Source organism: Urocitellus parryii, chromosome 6 (genome assembly GCF_045843805.1).
Source record: "Urocitellus parryii isolate mUroPar1 chromosome 6, mUroPar1.hap1, whole genome shotgun sequence".
In the NCBI taxonomy this organism is placed as follows: domain Eukaryota; kingdom Metazoa; phylum Chordata; class Mammalia; order Rodentia; family Sciuridae; genus Urocitellus; species Urocitellus parryii.
This window is the reverse complement of record NC_135536.1, coordinates 91,830,248-91,854,307: the sequence shown is the minus strand read 5'-3', so window position 1 is coordinate 91,854,307 and position 24,060 is coordinate 91,830,248. Positions and strand designations below refer to the sequence as shown.

General features: G+C 51.3%; 2 protein-coding genes across 2 annotated transcripts; one reads left to right on the top strand and one right to left on the bottom strand.

The window, feature by feature from the left end:
* Positions 1–772: 772 nt before the first annotated feature.
* Positions 773–3,978, bottom strand: Duoxa2 (dual oxidase maturation factor 2). The gene is made up of 6 exons (XM_026392104.2): positions 3,832–3,978; positions 2,757–2,814; positions 2,363–2,497; positions 1,889–2,102; positions 1,371–1,585; positions 773–966 (listed from the first exon to the last, which is right to left on the bottom strand). Exons 1-6 carry the CDS (start codon positions 3,976–3,978, stop codon positions 773–775), a joined length of 963 nt encoding a protein of 320 aa, XP_026247889.2.
* A 1,025-nt stretch (positions 3,979–5,003) lies between these two features.
* Duox2 (dual oxidase 2) lies at positions 5,004–23,015 on the top strand. The gene is made up of 33 exons (XM_026391917.2): positions 5,004–5,073; positions 5,327–5,416; positions 5,754–5,918; positions 6,495–6,682; positions 6,819–7,020; positions 7,168–7,334; positions 7,742–7,802; positions 7,923–8,019; positions 8,459–8,549; positions 8,979–9,081; positions 9,609–9,772; positions 10,325–10,500; positions 10,697–10,815; positions 11,150–11,287; positions 11,509–11,622; positions 11,802–12,004; positions 12,304–12,489; positions 13,443–13,668; positions 13,753–13,846; positions 15,672–15,859; positions 16,401–16,470; positions 16,815–16,898; positions 17,348–17,526; positions 17,708–17,938; positions 18,119–18,218; positions 19,066–19,115; positions 19,725–19,852; positions 20,099–20,252; positions 21,289–21,521; positions 21,762–21,920; positions 22,244–22,399; positions 22,503–22,631; positions 22,893–23,015. The coding sequence occupies exons 1-33, from the start codon at positions 5,004–5,006 to the stop codon at positions 23,013–23,015; spliced, it is 4,638 nt and encodes a 1,545-aa protein (XP_026247702.2).
* The last annotated feature ends 1,045 nt before the right edge of the window (positions 23,016–24,060 follow it).

The following is a 24,060-nucleotide window of genomic DNA, read 5'->3' as shown; positions in this document are numbered from 1 at the left end:
ACCAAGGACCTTAAAAAAAAAAACAGTCCCAGGGGACTGGGGTTGTGGCTTCGTGTGAGGTGCTGGGTTAGATTCTCAGCACCACATAAAAATAAATAAATAAAATAAAGGTATTGTGTCCTACTACAACTAAAAGTAAAAAATAAAAATTAAAAAAAAAAAACAGTCCCAGGATTTATATTTTTTGCTTTGCTAGCACTTACTTTGGCCCTCAGATACCACCCCAAAAGAAACCAATGATAAGAGTTAGTGAAGAAACTCCAAACTCCTATTCCCTCCCAGTTTAGGTGGGAAGCAAAGGGGATTCCAGGTGGGATCATGACCTGCCTAAGACCTACCCACCCACCTTGGGCGGCTCAGGACAACGCTGGTGCGGGTCGGTTCCCGTTCGGCCTCACTAGAGGGCGCCCCTCTCCCAAAGCCTAGCCTGGGTTACTGTGGTTTCTCCAGCTGGAGAGAATCCGGTTTCGCAGCACCTCAGAGTGCACAGTACTAAGCTGTCTCCAGCCCAGCAAAGCCTCCTGAGCGCTTGCCCTCTAAAAGCACAGAGAAATCATGCAAATTAGTGAAGAAAGAGGTTTTTTTTTCTTTTCTTAAAAACCAGTTTATTTACAGCTCATTTGGAGACTTCTTTCCTCGTGCGTGCGGCAAGTCCAAAGCTGCTCTTCTTTCTCTGCACCACAGCTCAAGGCCCACACCCGGTGGGCACTACCCCCGCCCCCCCCCCCCGCAAGGTGCCAAGGTGGGTTAGGAGTCTGGAGTCGAGTTCCTTTTATAGATTAGTAGTGATACTTAAGTTTGGGGCCCCGAACTGCTTGTGCAGTGGATTGTTGAGGACGAGAGGTGAGCGCCTTTTCTCCTGTCCACTGCAGTCCCTGACGCTTTGGTCCAGAAAGATGCGAAGAGCGTTGGGCCCAGCGTAGTGGAGAATCACCACCGCCCCGCCGAGGAGGAGGCACAGGATGCCTGCAAGATGCAGACGCGGGGGAGGGGATGGTGGGGGGGATGGTCAGGGCTCCAGGCCAGAACTGGCCGCCTCAGTCCCTCTTTGGGGGCCCAACCGTTGAGTTGCATACACAAACGCGCGCGTACACACACACACACACATACTCACACTCACACATTCACATTTACAACCGCAGGAAGACTTCTAATACGGATTACACAATTCAGGGGTTCTCATGCAAGATACTGAACCCTTCATTCCCTATTCTCATCTATAAAATAGCCATAACAATGCCTGTCTGGGAACCACTCCGAGGAGCAAATTAGATAATACCTGTGAACTCATTTTGTAAACTGGAAAGCACCACCCAGCATCAATCTGGTCCAACTCCCAGTTGCCCCGCGCAGTTCCCCTTAATTCTCACCGGTTGCCAGCGTGACCCAAAAGGCGGCGCCATAGTGAGGCATAAGGGTAGAGGAGCCCAGGCGGAACCGGCAGAGTGGCACGCTGGAGACCGAAGCGAAGGCGAAGACAGCGAAGAGCGTGAAGGCGCCGGTGGTCAGAAGTGCCAGACCTCCGTAAAGTGGGGCAGGCATGGAGAGCAACACGTTGGAGAGGATCCAGAAGCAGAACGCTACCCTGCAGGGGAGCAGGGAGGCCAGGCAGTGAGCGGGATTTTCCTTTTGCCCCGCGTCGGAGGGAAAGCTCGGGCCCCGGAAGGCAGAGTTGCGGGGAATCCCCGGGGTAGGGCGGGTTCCCAAGCTCTGGGCCTTGGCTGAGCCTCTCCACATTCTCCCGGTTTGTGCGGACCCGAAGAGTTTCTGATCCGCAAGGCTGTATCTCCAGTTCCGAACATGCCTTGGAGGCCTCCATCCTTCCGTTCGCATGCACCCTCACCTCACCCCACCTCGCTCTACTCACTACTTTAGTTCCAGCGCTCACCAGAGCGTAGCTGCAGCATAGTGTCCTGCCAGGTGGTACTGGTGGTACAGTCCGCAAGGGCTGCTCGGTGTAAACTTCTCCGCTAGGTATAGCACTGGGTCCGGCAGCCCCTTCTCCAGCGCGTCCACGTACTCCTTGGTGTAGTCTTCGTCCAGACGCCAGGTGAACTGCTCGTTGTAGTCAATGGTCTCATTTAGCTGCTGCACTGGGGTCCCTGTGGGAAGCAGTAGGGTTATGGGAATGTGTAAGACCAGGAACCCGGAAACTAAGCAGATTCAGATAGGGAAGTAGGGGCGGGGCGCCTGTGGCTGGTAGAAATGGGTTTAGGGTGGTTGGGAAAATTGAAACCCATGAAGACCAATTGCTTTCTGAGCCTGAGGGATGTTGAGACGTCCTTCCATCTACCCCTGGCACACGCCCCCAACCATGGTTATCTCCCAGCCCCAACAGTTCATTTTGCCCCAGCCTCTTCACCTGTGAGTGTAATATTAATGCCCACGAGGCCCACGTGCAGACCAACATGGGCTTGAACACGGGCCACACTGAAGGCTTTGTAGGATGTGTTGGTCCAGACTCTACCAACGAACCATTCTCCACTGAAGTGCACAGCTGTGGGGAGACAGGGTAGGGGAGGGAAAAGCTGAAAAGAAGAAATAGGAGAGGCAATGGGAGGTGAGACTCTGCAGACTGTGGGTCAAGAGGTCCAATGGGGTTGCATGGTGAGGGCAAAAGAGTGGGCATTAGAAAGAGCTGGAAAATGGGAAGAGGGAGCAAAAAACCAACCCATTCCCCATTTTCCCAGATACCCTCTGCCCACCTCCTTCCTTACAACAGTTTCTCCCCTCATGGGCTGCACCCACACACTCACCCACAATTTCTGCACCTATGAACAGACTGAGAAGAACTCTCACCAACCAGAACCAGCGCTGCAGAAACAGACACTCAGGTCAGGCTTGGGCACTACCTTACCAATCCCCAGGACCTCCCTTGACCTCACTCCACCTTAATCTTAATTACATTCTTGACCTTTTGAGGTTGATGTCAGACATGCCTTTCCTTCAAGTCCCTCTGGGCTACTGATACTTCTGATGTTTTTTGGCCATATGCTTCCACCTCCCCAACTCCATTTCCAGGTCTAACTTGCCCCACACTCTTCAGTCACCTTCACTCCCCTAGCTCTCTGGAGCCTGGTCCCTGCCTACTTCCTACTCCAATCACTGCATGGTAAGGCTCAGTGAGTCCAGAAGTACTAGGCAGGCAGGGGTCACCTCTCCCAGAAGTGGGAGGCCCCAGGGCATAGAGGCCAAGTAGAGGAGGTGGAAATAAAGATATTCCTAGGTCTGCCAGTTCCCTGAGAAACCACCAAAGATCCAGACAAAGAAAGACTGGGACCTTCCAGACTTGGAAAAATGTACAACCTGGGTTCTGGGGGAGGGGAGAGACTAAGGAAATGCCCCCAGAATGCTACAAATTGGAATCCTGTGTAGTATCTTCTGAGTCTTTAGGATGAGGCACCCATGCACATACATCTTAACCCAACATAAAGGAGAAACAACAGTCTGAGCTGCTAGTGTTTGTCCTTTTGGCCCAAACATCATCACCCAGAGGACAGGATAGGAGTGCAGCTGCTGTCCAAGAAGAGGTAGGAGTCCCTGGGAGACTGTGAAGCCTACAATCAACTCTAGGATTAACACACTGGGTGCCCATTCTCTGCAATACACTTCCAAATTGCTGGAGTTCTTTTCCAGGATGTCTTGGACAGGGAGCTCTCTCTTTCTTGAGAAGCGCTGCACCAGACTTTTGAATTTGCTCCACCTGATCTTCAGCTTGACTATTCTTAGAGACCCTTTTACAATTCTACCTGTCCTCTGTCTCCAAGAGACATGATGCCCACGACAGACCCCCACCTCAACCCCTGACCCTAGCTTCCAGCATCTATTTACCGAGTGGCCACGGATCCCAGGCAAGATGAGCAGGAAGCTGGCGGCCAAGGCCAAGAATACTAGAATGACTATGAGCAGCGGGACGCTGAAGCCGGCGGCATGCCGCGGCTGGGGGTAAAAAGGCAGTACATCGTTCCACAAAGTCATCTTGCTAGCGGATCCAGAACTTCACCCCGGCAGGTGGGCAGGAGAGCTCGGATTACCCCCAGAGTAGGAGGGTCAGGTCTGAGCTCCGTGCTCCCCTCTAAGGAAGTACTGAGGCAGGCTGTCCTGAAGCGCCCATGGGTTATCCAGCGAGCGGAATTATTTCCCACAGGCAAGTTATTTTCCTGTTCTCGCTGTGCTTGAAAATCGAGCAGCACCTAGGCCCCTTTTATAGGGGCGTGGGCAGGATAAGTAGCGTTCCAGCCAGGCAGCAGGGTCCGCTGCTGAAAGAGGTCATGCAAATGAGAGGGGTGGAGGTTATTATGCAAATTATGCGAGCCCCTCCTCTACAACTGGAGGGCGAGCCCCAGGTCTAGATACTCACACCTTTTGCGGTTCTGGCCAGAGCTGATACCCGTGCAGAGGCGAGACTGAGGACTCTGAAGAAGGGCGAAGAGCGTGCCGCGGGGAAGGCTGAAGATCAGGAGCGCTGGAGTAACGGACTGAAGACAGGAAACAGAGTAGAGAACTATAGATTCCAAAAAGAAATAAAACGTCTGCACCCGACGGGGGCCCTAAACTAAGAGGTTGGACCCCCTCTAGCTCTTATCCTTCATTGCGGAGGGAGTGGGTGGGCTATTGTTCCTGGGCTCCCAGCTCATTAGCCTCTTTACCTTCCCTATCACCTCTGGAGAAGCAGGATGGGGAGATTGGGGGTAGGGGATTCCAGTCTTTGAGTCAGGGCTCTCTGGAAGGTTGGGTTGTTCTGCCTGTAACTAATGTGTCCCAGAGGACTCACACCTGGATGGTTTCCGAGGTCGAGGTTAGCTCTTCGATGGGGTGAAAAGTGAAGAACAGCTTCAGTGCCTTCATAGTTGCAAGTTATTCTGTAAAGAATGAGGGTCCTCCTTGATGCTTCTAGAAGTTTTGCTCCAGAAGTGGAAACTGCTGGAACTCCTACAGTATCTGCTGTAGGAGAGTGAATGTCCCTCACATACCACTTCCCGTTCCCAGACTGCAAGGTCAGTATGCTCCGTGCAAGTCCAGAGGCACTAGTGCTCCTGGGAGCTCTGCTGACGGGACTCCTGGATCCAGCCAGTAAGTATCGGGTTTCTCTAGCTGCGAGGTGTTACCCAGGGGGATGTGAGAAGGAAGAAGTGCAGGCAAAGCGGCTTCCAGTAGCTGGAAGATGGAGTCAGATCTCTATCCAGGCCAGCTGGATGGGATACCCAGGACATCGCAGGTATCGCCCCTTGAATCCCGTTGAGGAGCTTGGCGACGTGGCCAAGCCAGTCGGGTCCTGGAGAGGTCACTGGAAAGCTAGTGCTGAGAACGCTCTCTGTGCCCACAGGCGGCCAGGACGCACCCTCACTGCCCTGGGAAGTACAGCGCTTTGATGGTTGGTTCAACAATCTGAGGCACCACCAGCGTGGTGCTGCTGGTAAGTCCTGGGGCCCAGGTGGGTGGAGCGCAGGGGCGCAGCAGCCCCTGTGAGAAAAAGCAGTGCAGTGTTGGAAGCGGGACATGCGCCACACTTATGCACTGCTGGGATCAGGAGACCCAGGGGAGATGGGATCCTATCAGTACAGGTGGAAGTTTGAGGGAGGCGAAAGGTAGAAAAAAGAAAGAGAGAGAGAGAGAGAGAGAGAGAGAGAGAGAGAGAGAGAGAGAGAGAGAGAAAGGAAGGAAGGAAGGAAGGAAGGAAGGAGAGAGAAAAAATGGTTGGAGTAGAAGGGGGTCTGATGTTTAGACAGAGCCCGGTTCCCTGCGTTTTGCAGGGTCTAGGCTGCAGCGTCTAGTACCAGCCAATTACGCTGACGGGGTGTATCAGGCTCTGGAGGAGCCGCTGTTGCCCAACCCGCGCAGGCTAAGCAACGCAGCAACACAGGGCAGAGCCGGCCTGGCATCGCTCCGCAACCGCACAGTGCTGGGGGTATTCTTTGGTAAGTGCAAACAACAACAAAAACCCGCTGGGGTTAACCAGGAACTCTGCCTGGGGAGAAGGTCCCCAGTACAAGTCCGAAGGAGACCATAGATTCCTACTTCGTCTCCCACCTTACCCTACCCGCAGCATTTGAGTCTGCCTTCATCTTGGAAGATTTGGGGGTGACAATGCAGGGATACTTGTTTCCCTGATCCTTCTTTTAATCCTACCCTAAACACATTAGCACCACTGGACCCCATTATAGCTCTAAGAACTGAGTCCTTCGCTACCGCTTTCCTCCCCAGGTGATGATAACTACTTTGCCACTTAGAGGGTGGGGACTGACTTGGGAAATCACTTATATTAATCAAATCATTTGGTTCACGCGAAAACATTGGGAAAGGATACTGTATTTTCAGTTGACATATTAGAAAATTGAGGCTCCCTAGGGCTAAGCCTCAAAACTGACTGCAGAGCTTGCTTTCCGACTTGTGACTTAGTTCTTTTAGCTCCTGAGAACCCTTGGAGGACTCCCTGGTCGTGGGTAGGGCGGGAGAGTACAGTTTAACTCACTTGTTTGGCCCCACGCTCCCAGGTTACCACGTGCTGTCAGACCTGGTGAGTGTGGAAATGCCCGGCTGTCCCGCTGAATTCCTCAATATCCACATCCCGCCGGGAGACCCCGTGTTCGACCCAGACCAGCGGGGGAACGTGGTGCTACCCTTCCAGAGGAGCCGCTGGGACCGGGAGACCGGGCGTAGTCCCAGCAATCCCCGGGACCTGGTGAGGCCAGCCAGGCTACCAGCTGAAGGGCTGGATCTAGGGCAGGGGAAGGCTCCCATTCCATTCCATCACCCTCACGTCTTTCCTTGCCCACCTCTGCTCCCTGATTCTTGCTCGTCCACCCTGTCCCCCGTAGACCAACCAGGTGACCGGCTGGCTGGACGGCAGCGCCATCTATGGCTCCTCTCACTCCTGGAGCGATGCTCTGAGGAGCTTCTCTGGAGGACAGCTGGCATCGGGGCCCGACCCCGCCTTCCCCCGGGACTCACAGGACCCGCTGCTCATGTGGACCGCGCCCGACCCCGCTACGGGGCAGCGGGGACATCAGGGACTGTATGGTGAGGTTGCGGGGGCCGCGCAAGGGTGCTAGGTGGAGCTGTCAGGGCGCCCGCGGTTGGTGGGAGCCAGGCCAGGGTTTGTGAGTTTTGGCTCCCTGAGGTCACTTAGCGCCTTGTCTCCTGGTGTGCACCCCCATGTCTATGCAGCCTTCGGAGCCCAGCGAGGGAACCGGGAGCCCTTCCTGCAGGCGCTGGGCCTGCTCTGGTTCCGCTACCACAATTTGTGCGCGCAGAGGCTGGCCCAGGAGCACCCGCACTGGGGGGACGAGGAGCTGTTCCAGCACGCACGCAAGAAGGTCATCGCCACCTACCAGGTCAGCAGAACCACTCATTCTGCTGCCCACCCACGTGAAAGTCCACTGGAGATTCTGCTTCCTGGCACAGTTTTTCATCCTGCAATCACCCTCACCCAGAAATGCTGCTTTCCTGGAGGCTCCTCTTCCTAGGGAGCTAATGTCTAGTAAAAGCTCCTATCAATGATAAGGAGGCCCAGTGCTACTTACAGGAGAGATTTTGCTTGTGATTATTTGTACGGACTCCCCCACCCCCATTTCTCGTTCCTTGTGGGGCACAGGCCAGGTACTTCTCCTGTTTGCCTTGTCTCTCCAGGGACTGCCCCTGCTGAGTCTTCAGCTCTGCACCTGTCTTCCTTGGGCTCAGCTCTCTGGTGGCCCCACCAGATCCAAAATGCACCTCTCCTCTCTCCTCTCTCCTCTCTCAGAACATCGCTCTGTATGAGTGGCTGCCCAGTTTCCTGCAGCAAACGCCCCCGGAGTATGCAGGTGAAGGAACTGGGGGAATACCTGGGCTGAAGAATCGTGGGGAAAAGAAAATAGGTACAGGCATGTGATTGGAGGATGAGGGGTAAGGATCCTATCTCCGTTGTGACCGGTTTCCTTCAGGATACCGTCCTTTCACGGACCCCAGCATCTCCCCCGAGTTCGTTGTGGCCTCTGAGCAGTTCTTCTCCACCATGGTGCCCCCTGGTGTCTACATGAGGTGAGGGAGCATTGGCATTGGGGGCAGCACAGTTCCCTGGCAAGAGGTGCTAAATGAGCAGCCTTCTGGGCCTGGGACCTTTCACACACCTCCACTTTTCACTAAGGAAGAGAAGCAGAATTTGGGAGCCTGACATATGACCTGTGGTGGGAGGTTTGGTCTTAGGGAAATCTCCCCAGCTTTCCTAATGACAGAATTTAGGCTGCTGAGTGTAGAATTTGTCCAGCAGTTGGGTCACCCTCCTTCCTCCCCGCCCTGGGCAGACAGAGCTCATTCTGTCTTCAGTAAAGATATATTGCCAAATCCTTGCTATGCTCAATGAAGTTAATGGGACATCCTTCGATACTGGCCAACCCCCACTGAGTCCACTCACCTGATTCAACCTCATCTTAGCTTCTGACCTGAATTTCCTTAACTTGCTCTTGATTCCCCATTTCAGAAATTCCAGTTGTCATTTCCGGAAGGTCGTAAACAATGGTTTTGGCAGTTCTCCAGCTCTCAGGGTCTGCAACAGCTATTGGACTCGTGAGGTCAGCTTGGGGTTAGGGAGGGTATGGTGGGTGGTAGACATTCTTCACACATTTAGAAAAAACAATTTCAGTTTTTGGGTGTTGCTGCTTCAGGTTGGTGGAAGATGAAGGGCAGAGAAAAATTATTTTGGGGCAATTGCTCAAGAGAATCTGGGAGTACTGAGCACAGTGGCATATATACCTGTAATCCCAGCTACTGGAGGCTGAGGCAGGAGGATCACCTTGAGTCCAGGAGTTCAAGGCCATCCTGGGCAACATATTAAGACCCTATCTCAAAGAGGGAGGAAGGGAGAGAGAGGGAGAGAGAGAGACAGACAGACAGACACTCTGACTGCAACTGACCAAGGGCCTATAGAGTGCTGCAGTGTACAGGGTGAAGGCTTTGGGAGGGCCTCTGTAGCCTATCTTGAGTGTATTATTTACTTCCAGAACCCCAATCTGAACAGCGTCCAGGAGGTGAATCAGCTGCTGCTAGGAATGGCGTCCCAGATTTCAGAACTGGAGGATAGGATAGTAATTGAAGACCTAAGGGGTAAGCTCAGATCCAGAAGGGATGGGGGCTAGAGGCCAGGGAGACTGGGGATCAACAGGTAGATCTACAGTAGCCATAGGGCAGAAACATAGATACACATGCAGACTTCAAATAGTCATTAGAAGAAAATAAACGTTGAGCATTTTTCTTAGTTTTGGGTTGCTTTTATTTTAAATTAATATATCTGAGTATGGGGGCAGGGATGGTACCACAATCTTTTGGTGTTTAGTTAGGTCTCTAACGGTTTTAGTCCAGCCCTGTCTTGAAGTTAGGGAGGCATAGGGCAGGGAATTTTCCACTTCGAGTCTAGAACCATCTTGAGTCTTAGAGGAAGGCTTTTACCAGAAAAACTGCCTTTATCACACAGGGTGACATTGGCCCCACATCAAGTCAAGATTAGTATTATATTGACTTCATATAGGAGACTGCTAGAGCCTGGGGTTGGGGAGAGGGTTCAACGGCCAGAGGTAGGCTGCAGGGGAAAGAAGGACTGGGAGAACTGAGTGTGTGGTCTTGTCTCTCCTCAGATTATTGGCCTGGCCCTGGCAAATTCTCCCGCACAGATTATGTGGCCAGCAGCATCCAACGTGGCCGAGACATGGGGCTACCCAGCTATACGCAGGCCCTGTTGGCCTTGGGATTGGAGGCCCCAAAGAATTGGAGTGGCCTCAATCCCTATGTAGACCCTAAGGTCAGGAGTAGTAATAATAATAATAGCAACTAAAGCTTTCCTGTGGCAATACTGTTCCAAATTCTTTACATAAGCTATTCATTTAATCCACATAAGAATATTTTAATGTTGATACTATCAATGTTCCCATTATAATGGTGAGTTCTAGAGGCATGATTTAAATTCAGCCATTTGACTCCAGAATATGGTCCTTGCTACTACCCTGTACCACTGGGGAAGAATGGCCCCTCCGTGGGGTACTAGTGTCCTTTTTCTTCAGGGTCCTACCTCATTAGGTTGGTGGCCATGAAACTGCTAATTATAGTGGCCAGAAGTCTGAGTAGTAATGGTATGGTCCTCAAGTTCCTGACAAGGGTCTTACCATGGCTAGGGACACATTGGTCCTCCCACCAGACTGTGACCACCTGATGGGGGCTGCCTAGGAACAGGAACCTCTTTCCAGGCCAGAGTAGCAGGCAGCTTCTGGGGTTCTGTGCCTGAGGGATGGGGCAAGAGTGGTTACCCTTTCCAATATAGCACACACACACATACGTACACACACGTTATTTCCAGGTGTTGCAGGCCACAGCTGCCCTATACAACCAGGACCTGTCTCGGCTAGAGCTACTCCTGGGTGGACTCCTAGAGAGTTATGGGGACCCTGGACCTCTGTTCAGTAACATCGTTCTCAGCCAGTTTGTGCGGCTACGGGATGGCGACCGCTATTGGTTTGAGAACACTAGGAATGGGTAAGGCCTGCCCGGGGCCCACCTCCTACTCCATGTTGGCCTGGCCTTAGAATGCCCCCATAGGCCCTTGATTCCCAGTTGGCCTACCACACCATTCCCATTCCCTTCGGGTTTCTTTTCTCATCTGGGTCCTTGAGCCTGGGTTTCTGGAGGCCTGCATTCCCTTCCCAGCAAACTCCTTCTTTCCCCAACTCAGGTTGTTCACCAAGGAAGAGATTGCAGACATCAGAAACACCACCCTGAGGGATGTGCTGGTAGCCGTCACCAACGTGGACCCCAGTGTCCTACAGCCCAATGTCTTTGTCTGGCATAATGGTCAGTGGCCCTGGAGAACACAAGTGAAAGTAGCCAGAGAAGGCTCCAGATTGTGGGGGAGAATCACTGGGTGCAGTCCAGGGTTGGACTGAGAGGTCTGTATTAGGCTGGACCCCACAGAGTAGACAGGACTGCTAGGAGGACTGCACCCTGCAGTCAAGCTATATGGATGCAGAGAAATGGGATGTGGAAGGGATCTTTCAGAGGGAAACAAGTTTTAAAGAAGTGGGCCTGGGGAGGGTGGAGGACACCTGGGTCCTTTCCAAGAGGAGAAGGAGGCCTGCCCAAGGAGTATGACCCTTGGACTTTGAGATCTTCATGCTCTCTTCCCCAGGCTCACCTTGCCCGCAGCCCCAGCAGCTCACAACCAAGGGCCTGCCCCGCTGTGCACCCCTTACCGTGCTTGACTACTTTAAGGGCAGTGGTCCTGGTTATGGTCTCATCATTGTGGCTCTCTGCTGCTTTCCATTAGGTGAGTTTTTTGCCCCCTCCCTATTTCTCTTCATCTGGCCCCCTCTTCCCCACAGACTGGCCCATCCCCTCATTACCTGTTGGCCTACAGGGCTAGCTCCTGGGCACAGTTTGAGGCCACGCCCAAGGGCTCTTGGGAAAGTAGGGGCAGCAGCCTCTTTACCCACTGAAGCTGTGGTTGAAGGGTTCTCCTCCCCATTGACCCCTTCTGATTCCCGTCAGTGAGTTTGGTTATCTCTGGGATGGTGGCTCATTTGCGGAACCAAGAGCGCAAGAAACTACAAAAGAAAGGCAAAGAGAGTGTGGAGATGGAAGCAGTCAAAGATGGAGTGACAGGTGAGATGAGGCTGAGGGAAATAAAGGAAGATGGGAGGATGGGAGGCCTGAGACAAAGAACCAAGTTACAAAGTGGGGCAAAAACCAGGCTTTAGGGTATCTGCTTAGATTTGTAGAGCAGTATAGGCCTAAGGATGTCTGCTTAATTACTGACAAATCATCCCTTCCCTATTCCCTAGCAATGGAGTGGCCAGGCCCCAAGGAGAAGAGCTGTCCCATCACCATCCAGCTGCTTCCAGACAGGTGCCTACAGGTCCTTGACAGACGTCTCACTGTGCTCCGCACCATCCAGCTGCAGCCCTTGCAGCAGGTCAACCTCATCCTGTCCAGCAACCGTGGGTGCCGCACTCTGCTGCTCAAGATCCCCAAGGAGTATGACCTGGTACAGCTTGTCCTGCCTCCCTGACCTGGGCTGCTTTTACACATCTCTCCTCTCATAAGCAAGTCCTCTCAGGCCACCTCATCCTCAACTACAGAGATCACCTGTAAAGGGCTATACTGGGAACAGGGACTCCTTTCAGAGGCCCCAGACTCAACTTGACCCCTTAGGCCATTCACTTGGTTCAGCCCAGATAGACCGGGAAGAGCTTTTCTCTCCTTCCTTCAACCCAGTGTCCTTCAAGGAGAGGCTGGACAGGAAGCTTGAACTCCCAAGTGTGGCAGGGTCTTTCTTTCACCCAGGTGCTGCTATTTACCAGTGAAGAGGAGCGGAGAGTCTTTGTGCAGCAACTGCAGGGCCTCTGTATGTTCTGGGCTCTGGACCTCCACGTGGCTGAGGTGGGAGAGAGTGAGCTGCTCAGGAAGGCTGTGACCAAGCAGCAGCGTGGGCGTATCCTGGAGATCTTCTTCAGACAACTTTTTGCTCAGGTGCCATGCCTTGTGCCTTTGGAGATGGGCCCAGACTAGGGGATGGGGCCAACCTAGGTTGGATAGGACCCCACTTGAGTGGACTAGTTTCCACTCTTTGGGCTGGAGACAGACATCCTTGTTTGGATCTCAGCTGAGCTGCTTACAAGCTACATGATCATAGACAAGTTATATTATTTTAGGTCTGTATCTCCACTTCTTCACCTTTGAAACAGTGATTAAAATTGTATCCATCTCACTCTGGTGGTATTGTGAGGATCCTGTGAAATAGTTTACATGGCATGCTCTCAGAGGTTGGCTCCTGGACCAGCAGCATCAACCTCACCTGGGAACTTGTTAGAAATGAAAATTCTCAGGCCCCTCTCCAAAGAAACTGAAGGAAGCACTCTGGGGGTGGGATCCAGCAGTCTGTGTTTTAATAAGCTCTCCTGATCCTGGGCTAGCTCAAGTTTGGAAAACACTGTTCTATATGTAGTGCTTAGCTGATGTGCTTGGTAAGTTATAGGCGTTTAAAAAAATGGAAGTTACATGTAACTTTAAAACTCTTTGCACATGGGCAGAGACAAAATCATAGGTACATGGTAGCCCTATCTGAACTGGCATGAAAGCATAGCCCCAGTCTCTTCCTGCTTGTCTGTGATTAACATCTGTCCCCAGCATAGGCTCTTTCAGTTTCCATTTCCCAACTTTGCCACTCACCCCTGCTCTCCACTTTCCTTCTGTCATCACCACCCCCATCATATGGTGCTTGATTCCAGGGAGAAGTGGTCAGGATGCTAGAAATTCAGTCCTCACCCCCACCATAGGGGAGCAGAGGCTCAAGTCAATATATCTAAGCATCTAGGCTCAGCCTTTCTGAAATGTACTGTGGGGAAATGTGAACAGTCACTGAACTGCTTCCAGCCCAGGCCTTATGCCCTTCTCTCCCTTCCTCTGCTGTTGCCCAAGTGCAGGTGCTGGACATCAACCAGGCAGATGCAGGGACCCTGCCTCTGGACTCATCCCAGAAGGTGCGGCAGGCTCTGACCTGTGAGCTGAGCAGGGCTGAGTTTGCTGAGTCGCTGGGCCTCAAGCCCCAGGACATGTTTGTGGAGTCCATGTTCTCTCTGGCTGACAAGGATGGTAATGGCTACCTGTCCTTCCGGGAGTTCCTGGACATCCTGGTGGTCTTCATGAAAGGTAGGAGGCCAGGGACAGCAGGCCATCTGAGTTATCGAAGGTCTCTACCTGGGGAGGTGGTCTGCATCTCCCTATCTCCCCCAGGCTCCCCAGAAGATAAGTCCCGCCTGATGTTCACCATGTATGATCTGGATGGGAATGGCTTCCTCTCCAAGGATGAATTCTTCACCATGATGCGGTACGAGGTGGGCCCTTCTAATCCTGAGACGTCCTGGACATTTTAAACAGAAAAATAGGTCAGGTCAGAGGAGGGCAGGAGAGGCAGCTAGTTGGCCATCTATGTTGAAAGGTGACCTGGACACTGCATGCTAGATTCTTAGAACACCTGGCTTCAAAGGTTTACCTGCCTCAAGGAGGGTCTATACCTGTCAACAGCAGCCAGGAAAGTCTCCCTACTTTTAAAAGACATGCAAATAAACAAGCCAAAAAAAAAAAAAAAACCAATACCAATATGAACAACAACAGAAGCCTATTTAATCCCTTTAGATGCCTTTGGGTCTCTGTAAACTCTTTTACCACATACAAAACTGCTTTACACAACGAAATAATGCATGGATGACCTTGGTCACTCTCTAATATCAATCACCACAATAGGAGAAAAAAACAATAGGAAAGTTCCTCTATATTCGAACCCTTCTTTCTTCCTGTTTCTTAAGCCATTTCTGGTTTTGGTGTGTTGATAAAGACCAGCTTCGAGTATCATTGACTTCTCATTTCTGAAGATAATACCTTGTCATAGGGTGAGACTCATCTCTCTGTGTTCCTTGTTGAGTAGGCTTCCTCCACACAAAGATTGACACATAGCAAGCATTCCACACATGGTTAACTAAATAAGACAAAGTGAAATGAGCAAATGAATAAATAGTATAAATACAGCAGCCTAGATTCTTATAATAATTCTTGTTTTGTTTTGTTTTGTTTTTTGCAGGGGGGTGGTTTCTGGGGATTGAACACAGGGGCACTCGACCACTAAGCCACATTGTCAGTCCTAGTTTGTATTTTATTTTCTTTAAAGACAGGGTCTCACTGAATTGTTAGTGCCTCGCCATTACTGAGGCTGGCTTTGAACTCACAACCCTCCTGCCTCAGCTTCTCGAGCCGCTGGGATTACAGGCATGTGCCACTGTGCCTGGCAGATCTTGTAACAATTCTATTCTCTTTCACTCTTTTCTTTCTTTAAGCATGCCCCTTACCTGCCAAATTCCAGATACCCCAACTAGATGTAGGCTTCTCAAAGCTAATTTCAGTCTGTACCTCCCTTGTGTGTCATTGCCCAGCCCTCGGTGCTTCACACAGCTCCTAGGAATGCAGGAGAAGGCCCTGATCACCGAGGGCTGAGTTCCCACTTTCTTACCCTGTAACTCAGTATGGTTCTTGCTGAGCCTCAGTGAGATGATGCTTTTTAATGTGATGGCAGTTCTTGCCATGTGGCCCAGGTCTTTTTCTGGTGGATTTGTACATTCTCGCCTGGTTGGTTTTTGTCCCAAAGCACAACCTAAGAAAAGAGTTTGGCCACTGTAGCTACCACTTGGGTGCTGTCAGATTAGATGTGGAGACACACCTGCCTGTGCCCTAGAGTGTTGCCCTAGGAAGCAGTAGCCATCACAGCTATATCTCCCCACCCTACTGTCTGGTGCCTTCACTGGAATGTCAAAGTGGGAGCCCAGGGGTAGCTATGGGAAGTGGCAGAAAGCCCATCACGAGACAGGGCTGTGGCACACAATGGATATGTCCATGCACCAAGTGGATATTCATTCCCAGTGGTAGATGCCCTCTGGTTCAAAGGCTGCTTTTTCTTACTAGTCAAGGTCACTTTCAATTCTGTTCTGTATTTTGAACACCCTAACCACATTAGTGTCAATTTCAGGCCAGATGAGCATCTTCTCAGGGCCATTTCCCAGGTCACTTGTAGTACACCTTAGGTAATCTTAAGCTGCCTCACCCTGCACCTGTCCAAGTCTGACCTCATTGGACTGACCTCTTCTGTCTCTGGTCCTTCACAGGTCCTTCATTGAGATCTCCAACAACTGCCTGTCCAAGGCACAGCTGGCTGAGGTGGTGGAGTCCATGTTTCGAGAGTCTGGCTTCCAGGACAAGGAGGAGTTAACATGGGAAGACTTTCACTTCATGCTTCGGGACCATGACAATGAGCTTCGCTTCACACAGCTCTGTGTCAAAGGTAGAGGTGGAGGTATGTGAGTGTGTAAGGAATTGTTGGATTTGGGAAATGGCAGTCTTCAAAATAAAACTCATGGTGGACAGTACCTAGGTCTTATTCTTCTGAGTCCTTGGTGCCTTCTGAGCCAGGCACATGTATTCAGGGCATCGTATATGGATATACAAGTTGTATTATTGCACGAAGATGCTTACTGAGGTCAAGGGGCAACTGAAATCCGGTAACATACTGCTAAAGCCACAGGCATTGACCTGGGGTGTATCTGGCCAGTGAAGAAAGCACTATTTTTTTTTTTTTTTACACAAAGGACATGCAGGATTGCATCTGCCCAGAGGCTCCCTCTTTTTCTGATAGCGCAAAGTTGCCACATTGTCTTCCCAATGTACTGCGGGTGCTTTATGTGGAAAGAGAGCAGAGCAGGGTCAGATATGACCAAGTCACCAGCAAGTGCCTTGGTAGCCTTTGCAGAGGGATGGGAGGAGAGGTCAGTCTTCCACCCTCCATCACCCCACTGCCCTCATGGGAAACCCAGTCCAGCCTCTGTTCTCCTTTCCAGGTGTTGGAGATGTCTTTAAACAAAACATCAACTGTCGAGTCTCATTCATCACTCGGAATCCTAGGAAATGGTAAACAGGAATAAGGAACAGGGAGGTCTCCTTAACTAGGTCTCCTGCAGAGAATGAAGGAAGTAGGGCTGGCCAATCAATCCCCAGGGTCAGATATTTGCCCTCTGAAAGTAGTTCTTATCACCATGGTCAGTTTCAGCCCAAATTACAGTTGCCTGCCACACCCCATTCTGCTCAGGACTTTGTCTCTCTTCCTGCCACTCCAGGCTGGAGTCATCCTACAGAACAGATGAGAAGACTATAGTCATTCTCCCCTCGCTCCCTGGTTTGCCTCTGCCCCAAGCTTTGAACTGACAGTTTCTTCTCCTGGGTATTAAGACACAGGCTCCATTTTCTTTTTTCAGCTCCTGCTCCCAGGAACCGGGACTCCCTGCTTCAGAAGCTCCAGAGTTGGGAGGCTCTGGGATAAAGAAGAGGTTTGGCAAAAAGTGAGTGTTTTCCGGATCTCTGGGGCCAAAGAGACATGAAGAGAAGTCTCAGGGACTCTGGGTCCTGCCCACACCTCCTTGACTAAAAGGGATCATTCTGAGGCTCATTCCACTTGTCCCACTAGATGACTGGGGCTAGAGTGTCAACCTCTATACCCGTAAGTAAGGGGTAGTAAGGGGTCACCTGACTCCTGACTCCTTGGGCATGGTGGTGGGCCTGTACAGGGAGCAGGACAGGGGAAGGACAGAAGAAAGAGGAGCAGGAATAAGAGGTAGAGTTATGGAGAAACAGAAGAGGGGATGGATAGAGCAAGTGAAGATGGAAGTAGAGTTGGGGGAGTGGGAGGCTGCCTCGCTTCCTTTGTCCATCCTGACCTTGGTTCTCATAGACACTGAGGGAAGGCCAGGGTACTCCTCTCTCACCAGCACCCTGTCTCCCACCGGTACAGGGTGGTGGGGTCCTCTCCCCGGCTGTACACAGAGGCACTACAGGAGAAGATGCCACGAGGCCTCCTGGCCCAGAAGCTGCAGCAGTTCAAGCGCTTTGTGGAGAACTATCGGCGCCATATTGTGTGCATCGCAGTCTTCTCAGCCATCTGTGTGGGCCTGTTTGCAGAGCGTGCCTACTGTAAGAGCTTCAGGCTGTGGGCAGTGGGCAGGGAGCAGGCCCTGTCCCTCAGGGAGGAATGGAAAGCCCTCTGGTTGCTCTTCCTGGTCCTCAGTGCCTGGATGGAAGAGGCCAGGTGTTCTGACTCAGGCTCATGACCATGCATCTTGGGCCATGCTGATCTACCCATCTCTGGCCCCAGACTATGCCTTTGCCTCACCACCCACGGACATTGAAGAGACCACCTATGTGGGCATCATCCTGTCACGAGGAACAGCAGCCAGCATCTCCTTCATGTATTCCTACATCCTGCTAACTATGTGTCGCAACCTAATCACCTTCCTGCGAGAGACCTTCCTCAATCGATACATCCCCTTTGATGCTGCTGTGGACTTCCATCGTTGGATTGCCATGGGTGCTGTTATCCTGGCCAGTATGTGGCTCCTGGCCTTCTCCCCTTTGCTTCAGCCCCATAGGTCTAGTTTTGGGGGAAACAGTGAGAAGGCTGGAGCTCTTTATACCTCCCTGTCTCCTCTGGTGCTGTCTCTCCCACTCTGGACTAGAGATAGAGTCAGCCCTGGCTGGCATCTCTCTCTGATATTGTCTTTTTCAGTTTTGCACAGTGCTGGCCATGCGGTCAATATCTACATCTTCTCAATCAGCCCTCTCAGCCTGATGGCCTGTGTATTCCCCAACGTCTTTGTGAATGATGGGTCAGTTCTGGGGAAGGTGCTCTCTGGGTCTCCTGGGTGGGCTGGAAGGTGTAATAGAAAAGAGATAGCCAAAGACCCTCAGCTTCTCACTGAGTGAAGGTGCAAAGTTTTCCCACTGAGGGAAACTGAAAGGTGATCTCCTTGCCTTAAGGAAGCTGACTATGATTGGCCAGGAAAGATGTTTAGAAGATGATTGGATACTCTTTGTGCATGTACTTGACACACAGCTTGCCATTTATTCATTGGGCAAACATTTATGGACCATGTCCTGGGTATCCAGCCAGGTGCCAAAGAGTAGGGATGTTAAGATACTTGGAATCATTCTACACATACTTACTGAGAATTTACTGTGGGCCTGGTATAGCTGTAAACCCAGGGATAGAGTGGTGAACAAAACATAAATCTAGGGGCTGAGGTTGTGGCTCAGTGGTAGAGCGCTTACCTGGCATGTATGAGGCCCTGGGTTCCATCCTTACCACCACATATAAATAAAGAAATAAAGTAAAAAATCCACTGTCAACTAAATTTTAAAAAAACCCATAAATCTCTGTCTTTATGGATACAAAATAATGAACCCAGCACTCAAGGAAGCAAGAGTCAACTGCAGTAAGAGAACTTAGGATAACATGGGAGGAAAATTTGCTGAGCGTGCAAAGGGTAGAACTGGGGGAGGCTGGGTGCCATGTTCCTTGGAAGAATCGCTTGAGGTATACTAATTGTCATCTAGGTGGAGGCCTAGTAACCTCAGCAGTCAGGGCCAGCAGGAACAGTTAGACTGTGTATGACAGCGGTGGAGCCCCTCCTGCCTCAGTGTATCTCAGAGGCTCAATGTGTCTTTGCCCCACAGGTCTAAGCTTCCTCAGAAGTACTACTGGTGGTTCTTTGAGACAGTTCCAGGTAGGGACCGGGGCTCTATATGGGATCTGGAGATTCTGTCTGAGGGCTTCTACTTTTGCCTCCATTTCCTTAAATACACATGGGTCTTTACTGGCCACTGGTTCATTTTCTAGCCTGCTGCACAAGCCTCAGCTCTAGCCTCTCCAGGCAGGCCATTCTAAGGATGAGAGAGGAAGGAAGGCAGAATGGGGAATATTCTGTGTCTATTTTCAGCCCAGGCTGAACCTGTCTGCCGCAGTCTGGCTGCAGCAAAATAACCGGGGGTGGGGGGGGTGCGGCGAGCAACTTGTGAAGACTGATACAGCAGGAGTGGGAGAGTGGGAGCCATTTATTGTAAGACAGTAGGGGCATATATACATAACTGAATACACAGCTTAACTTAATTAACATAAACCAGATACAGCAGTCAACCAATAAGGAATCATCATCTTAATGCTTACACACAGCTTAACCCAATTGACATAATCTAGACACAGCAGTCACTCATCAAGGAATCTCCATCATCTTAATGGCTCACTGGCATTACTTCACAAACCACTCCTCCTAGCAAAGTGCCAGGCGCCATCTTGACTTGTTTACGGACCCTAACACCTGTCTTCTTGCTCTCAGGTATGACAGGAGTCCTCCTGCTCCTGATCCTGGCCATCATGTATGTCTTCGCTGCTCACCACTTCCGCCACCGCAGCTTCCAGGGCTTCTGGCTGACCCACCACCTTTATGTCCTGCTTTATGCCCTGGTGAGGGACTTCTCTGGGCAGCAACAGGCATGGAGGAGAGTACTCAGGATGGGAGTGGCAGTAAAGGACGGAGCTGGGAGATTAGATCCAAGATCTCAGACTGAGACCCTGAGATCTGAAACCCAGACTCAAGTATTTGCAGCCCCACCCACCCTGGTGCCTGGGAGGGAAGTAACCAGGCAAGAGGCGGGGTGCAGGGTGGGGACCTGACTAGGCTTGAGGTATACTAACTGGCCCTGTCTGCAGCTCATCATCCATGGCAGCTACGCTCTGATCCAGCTGCCCAGTTTCCACATCTACTTCCTGGTCCCAGCAATTATCTATGGGGGAGACAAGCTGGTGAGCCTGAGCCGGAAGAAGGTGGAGATCAGCGTGGTGAAGGTAGAACTGCTGCCTTCAGGTACCAGCCCGGCTTGACTCCAGCTCCTCAACACAGGAGAAGCACACTAGTCCTTCTGATCCCCATCACAGCTTCTGATACCCTCTTTGGGATTCCCGAAGCTTTCCTAATAGAAATGCAGCCTCAGAAAGGGCTGTGCTTATCTCCAGAAGAGTCTTGCAGACAATGAGAAGTGACTATGTGAAAAGATGCCTGAAAGAGAAGCAGAGGGGTTTAAGAATAAGAATAACCCCCACATGTGTGGCCTGGGTACAGAAGTACAGGGCAGGGAACCATATGTCCTCTTAGAACAGCACCTTCAGAGACAGTCAAATGGCCCTGATTGCCAGCCTGTTATTGAGGGTCAGGGTTAGCCTAAGTGAGGATTCATATTACCGTGGAGGGTGGTGGATGATGATATTAGGTGTCCCCGGGGTGTCTTACCTTCAGGACTCATACTGCAAGAAAATTAATCTCATTTCAATCAAGATTATTTTAGGACCAAGTCTGGAAGTGGTGTAGGTATGCCTTTGATACGCTTCAGTATTTGCTAGCTTCCTTTTTCAATAAAGATTTTTCAGACCTGAGACTCAGCACCTTACCTTAGTGATAAAGTTCCTTGTCAAGATAAATTGGATTGAAGAATAAGTCAATTTAAAGAAAAACATTAGATAAATGATACATAGCAGGCACGCAGACAGGACTCATCACAGTGGTTACCCTCAAATGGAGGAGGTATGATAAACACCGAGATGGTCCTTGGAGAGCCTAAGGTCCCTCCACTCCACCAGCTAGAATTCAGGGCCTGGGCCTTTGCAGGGTGATGAGAGGAAGAGAGGGGCTGGAACAAGGGAGCAGAGAAGCCCAACTCTTATGTTACCCAGAAAACAGAAAAGGGAACCTTCCTACTCTCAGACACAAGAACCCATTTGCCCAGATCATGTGACCATGTAACACTCCTTGGGCCTAGGAGCATGTAGAGGACAGATACCTGTCAGTCCTCAGGTACTAGGAGCAGGCCTTATCATCTATGCTTTTTCTTGCCCCTGACCCCCAGGAGTGACCCATTTGCAGTTTGAGCGGCCCCAGGACTTCGATTACAAGTCAGGGCAGTGGGTGCGGATTGCTTGCCTGGCTCTGGGGACCAATGAATACCACCCGTTCACGCTGACCTCTGCGCCCCATGAGGACACACTCAGCCTGCACATTCGGGCTGTGGGGCCCTGGACTACTCGCCTCAGGGAGATCTACTCACCTCTGACAAGCCAAGGCTGTGCCAGATACCCAAAGGTACCCATCACTGGGAACCCCACTTTGCAGCCTTTGCCATCAGTGGAAGGTCCTTGCCTTCCCTGACCTGAGAATAGGTACTCTAGTCACTTGAAGGTTGGGTTGGGAGGGGGATGGGGTGTCCCAGAAGACACTAGGGTGCTCTGTCCCAATCCTCCTTCTGCTTCCCTTCACTGTCTGTTTCTGGCTTCAGAGCTGGAGAGTGGCTCAGCTCATCTCATCTTCCTCTTCTCTTGACAGCTGTACCTGGATGGACCATTTGGAGAGGGCCACCAGGAGTGGCATAAGTTTGAGGTGTCAGTACTAGTAGGAGGGGGCATTGGGGTCACCCCCTTTGCCTCCATCCTCAAAGACCTGATCTTTAAATCAGCCTTGGGCAACCAAATGCTCTGTAAAAAGGTGAGCGTCCCTCCCCCCTTCTTCAAATGGGGAACAGGCATCCTGATTGTGTTCCAGAGTCTCAGCAGAAGAGCATGAGGGAAAGGCCCTGGCTTTTAGGTGCAAGTCTAAAAGCATTCATACCCAGTTTTCCAGCTGCCAACTGAGGGAAGGTAGGGGGATAGCCAGAAGGATCTGTCCCCAGCAGATCCTCAGAAGCCTGGCTGGGATCAGAGCTTTCTTGTATGTGGGCAGTCTGAGGCTTCCCAGCCTCTCAGGTGAAGGTCCCAGGGATGCAGGGATCCTGAGCTGAGCTGGTCCTGAGCTCCGGCTTGTGCCCCCAGATCTACTTCATCTGGGTGACACGGACCCAGCGGCAGTTCGAGTGGCTGGCTGACATCATCAGGGAGGTAGAGGAGAATGACTGCCAGGACCTGGTGTCTGTGCACATCTACATCACCCAGCTGGCTGAGAAGTTTGATCTCAGGACCACCATGTTGGTAAGGTCAGGGCCAGCCAGGCAGGCCAGGTGAGCCACCATTTGGGCTAAGAGTTGACCCTGGTGTGCCTGGCTGTGACCTTCCTCCATCCCTGCCTCCCCAGTACATCTGTGAGCGACACTTCCAGAAGGTGCTGAACCGGAGTCTGTTCACGGGCCTGCGCTCTGTCACCCACTTTGGCCGCCCCCCCTTTGAGCCCTTCTTTAACTCCCTGCAAGAGGTCCACCCACAGGTTGGTCTGACCCCCTCCTTCCCTGGGACTCGGGTCGTCTTGGCCCTGAAGCACCCTGCAGCTCTATCCTGAATAGAGAATTCCACTGGACCCCAGGATGGGGTAAAGTGTTAGAGGAGGACTTTCCCCACAGCTCAAGCCTCCTCCTCAGGGCCTGGGGTAGAACTCAGGTCATTCTGGCTAAGCTGGAGAAGTTTCTTCCGCAAAGAGTGAGCGTCACAAGGCTCCAGGCCTCTCCTTCTCTTTCTAATTGCCTAACAGGTGCGCAAGATTGGGGTGTTTAGCTGTGGCCCTCCTGGCATGACCAAGAATGTAGAGAAGGCCTGTCAGCTGGTCAACAGGCAGGACCGAGCCCACTTCATGCACCACTATGAGAACTTCTAAGCCCACCTCCCTGGTTCCTGCTTCCAGTATCCTGCTATCCCTCTCTGGACCTCAGTTTCCCAATCTGCTGGCAACTTCTCTCACAGAATCCACTCCAGGCCTTACCCAGAGAGCTAGAAGAACCCACCCCTCAACGCCCCATCTGTCCTCTGTTCTGAGAAGTTAGAGAAGCCTCCCACCCACACCTCCAGCTCAAGCCATGGCAGCATGTGAAAGCAAAGTTGGAAGGGGACAGCCTCTGCTTGTGACAACTATTGAGGTGAAAAGAAACAAAATCATTTACCTCTGATAGATCCCATTTCTCTATTGCTTTGGTATTTTCTTGGCCAAACCATTTTGAGGGAAGAGAAGGTGGGTGTACCTCTGAGTGAGAATTTTCCCAGAGCTCAACTCAGAAGCTGTGATGCTTGAGAGCTTGAACAGCCCAACTGCCTCAGCTCAGCGTAGGCCTTTCCCCTCCAGCTCCAAAGTGCAACCCCTCCCCCACGTTTCTCACTCCTAGAGGGTCAGGAGCCTGTAGAACACCAGGGAACAAAGATGCTTCATCAGCCCTGATGTTTGCAATGTCAGTGATGCTGGTTGCCCTGACCCCTTGGTAGGCCCCTTTGAGCTATGGGAGTGATTCCTGGGCTCTGGGACCAAGGGAGTCTAGCCTCTCTGCCACATATCTAAGACTTTCTATCATTTCCCAATTCCAGAAGAGTTAGGTGACCAGATAACTCTAATTATAATGTGATTTCTGTCACTTTGTTTGGGTCATGCTGAATGTACTCTTTTAAGACTGTTCTCTTTCATTCACCACGATGCCTTTGTGATTCATTCATGCTGCTGTATCAGTAGTTTGATCCTTTTTATTGCTGGGTAGTATTCCATTAGAGAGATGTACCACAGTTTGTTTATCCATTCTTCTGATGATAAACCCTGAATTGTTTCTGTATTTGGGTGATGATAAATAAAGCTGCTATGAATCTTCTTATACTTATCTTTTGGTGAAAATGATGCACTCATTTCTCTTGGGATATATCTAGGAGTGGAATTGGTGAGT

Bases quoted from the DNA above. Each gene is read 5' to 3' on its own strand.
- Duoxa2 (XM_026392104.2), bottom strand. From the start codon at position 3,978: ATGACTTTGTGGAACGATGTACTGCCTTTTTACCCCCAGCCGCGGCAT. The intron at 2,498-2,756 runs GTGAGTGTGTGG...GTCTCCCCACAG, and splicing joins CATAGGTGCAGAAATTGTGG to CTGTGCACTTCAGTGGAGAA. The intron at 1,586-1,888 runs GTGAGCGCTGGA...GCTCCCCTGCAG, and splicing joins TATGCTGCAGCTACGCTCTG to GGTAGCGTTCTGCTTCTGGA.
- Duox2 (XM_026391917.2), top strand. From the start codon at position 5,004: ATGCTCCGTGCAAGTCCAGAGGCACTAGTGCTCCTGGGAGCTCTGCTG. The intron at 9,082-9,608 runs GTAAGCTCAGAT...GTCTCTCCTCAG, and splicing joins AGTAATTGAAGACCTAAGGG to ATTATTGGCCTGGCCCTGGC. The intron at 17,939-18,118 runs GTATGTGGCTCC...TGTCTTTTTCAG, and splicing joins GGGTGCTGTTATCCTGGCCA to TTTTGCACAGTGCTGGCCAT.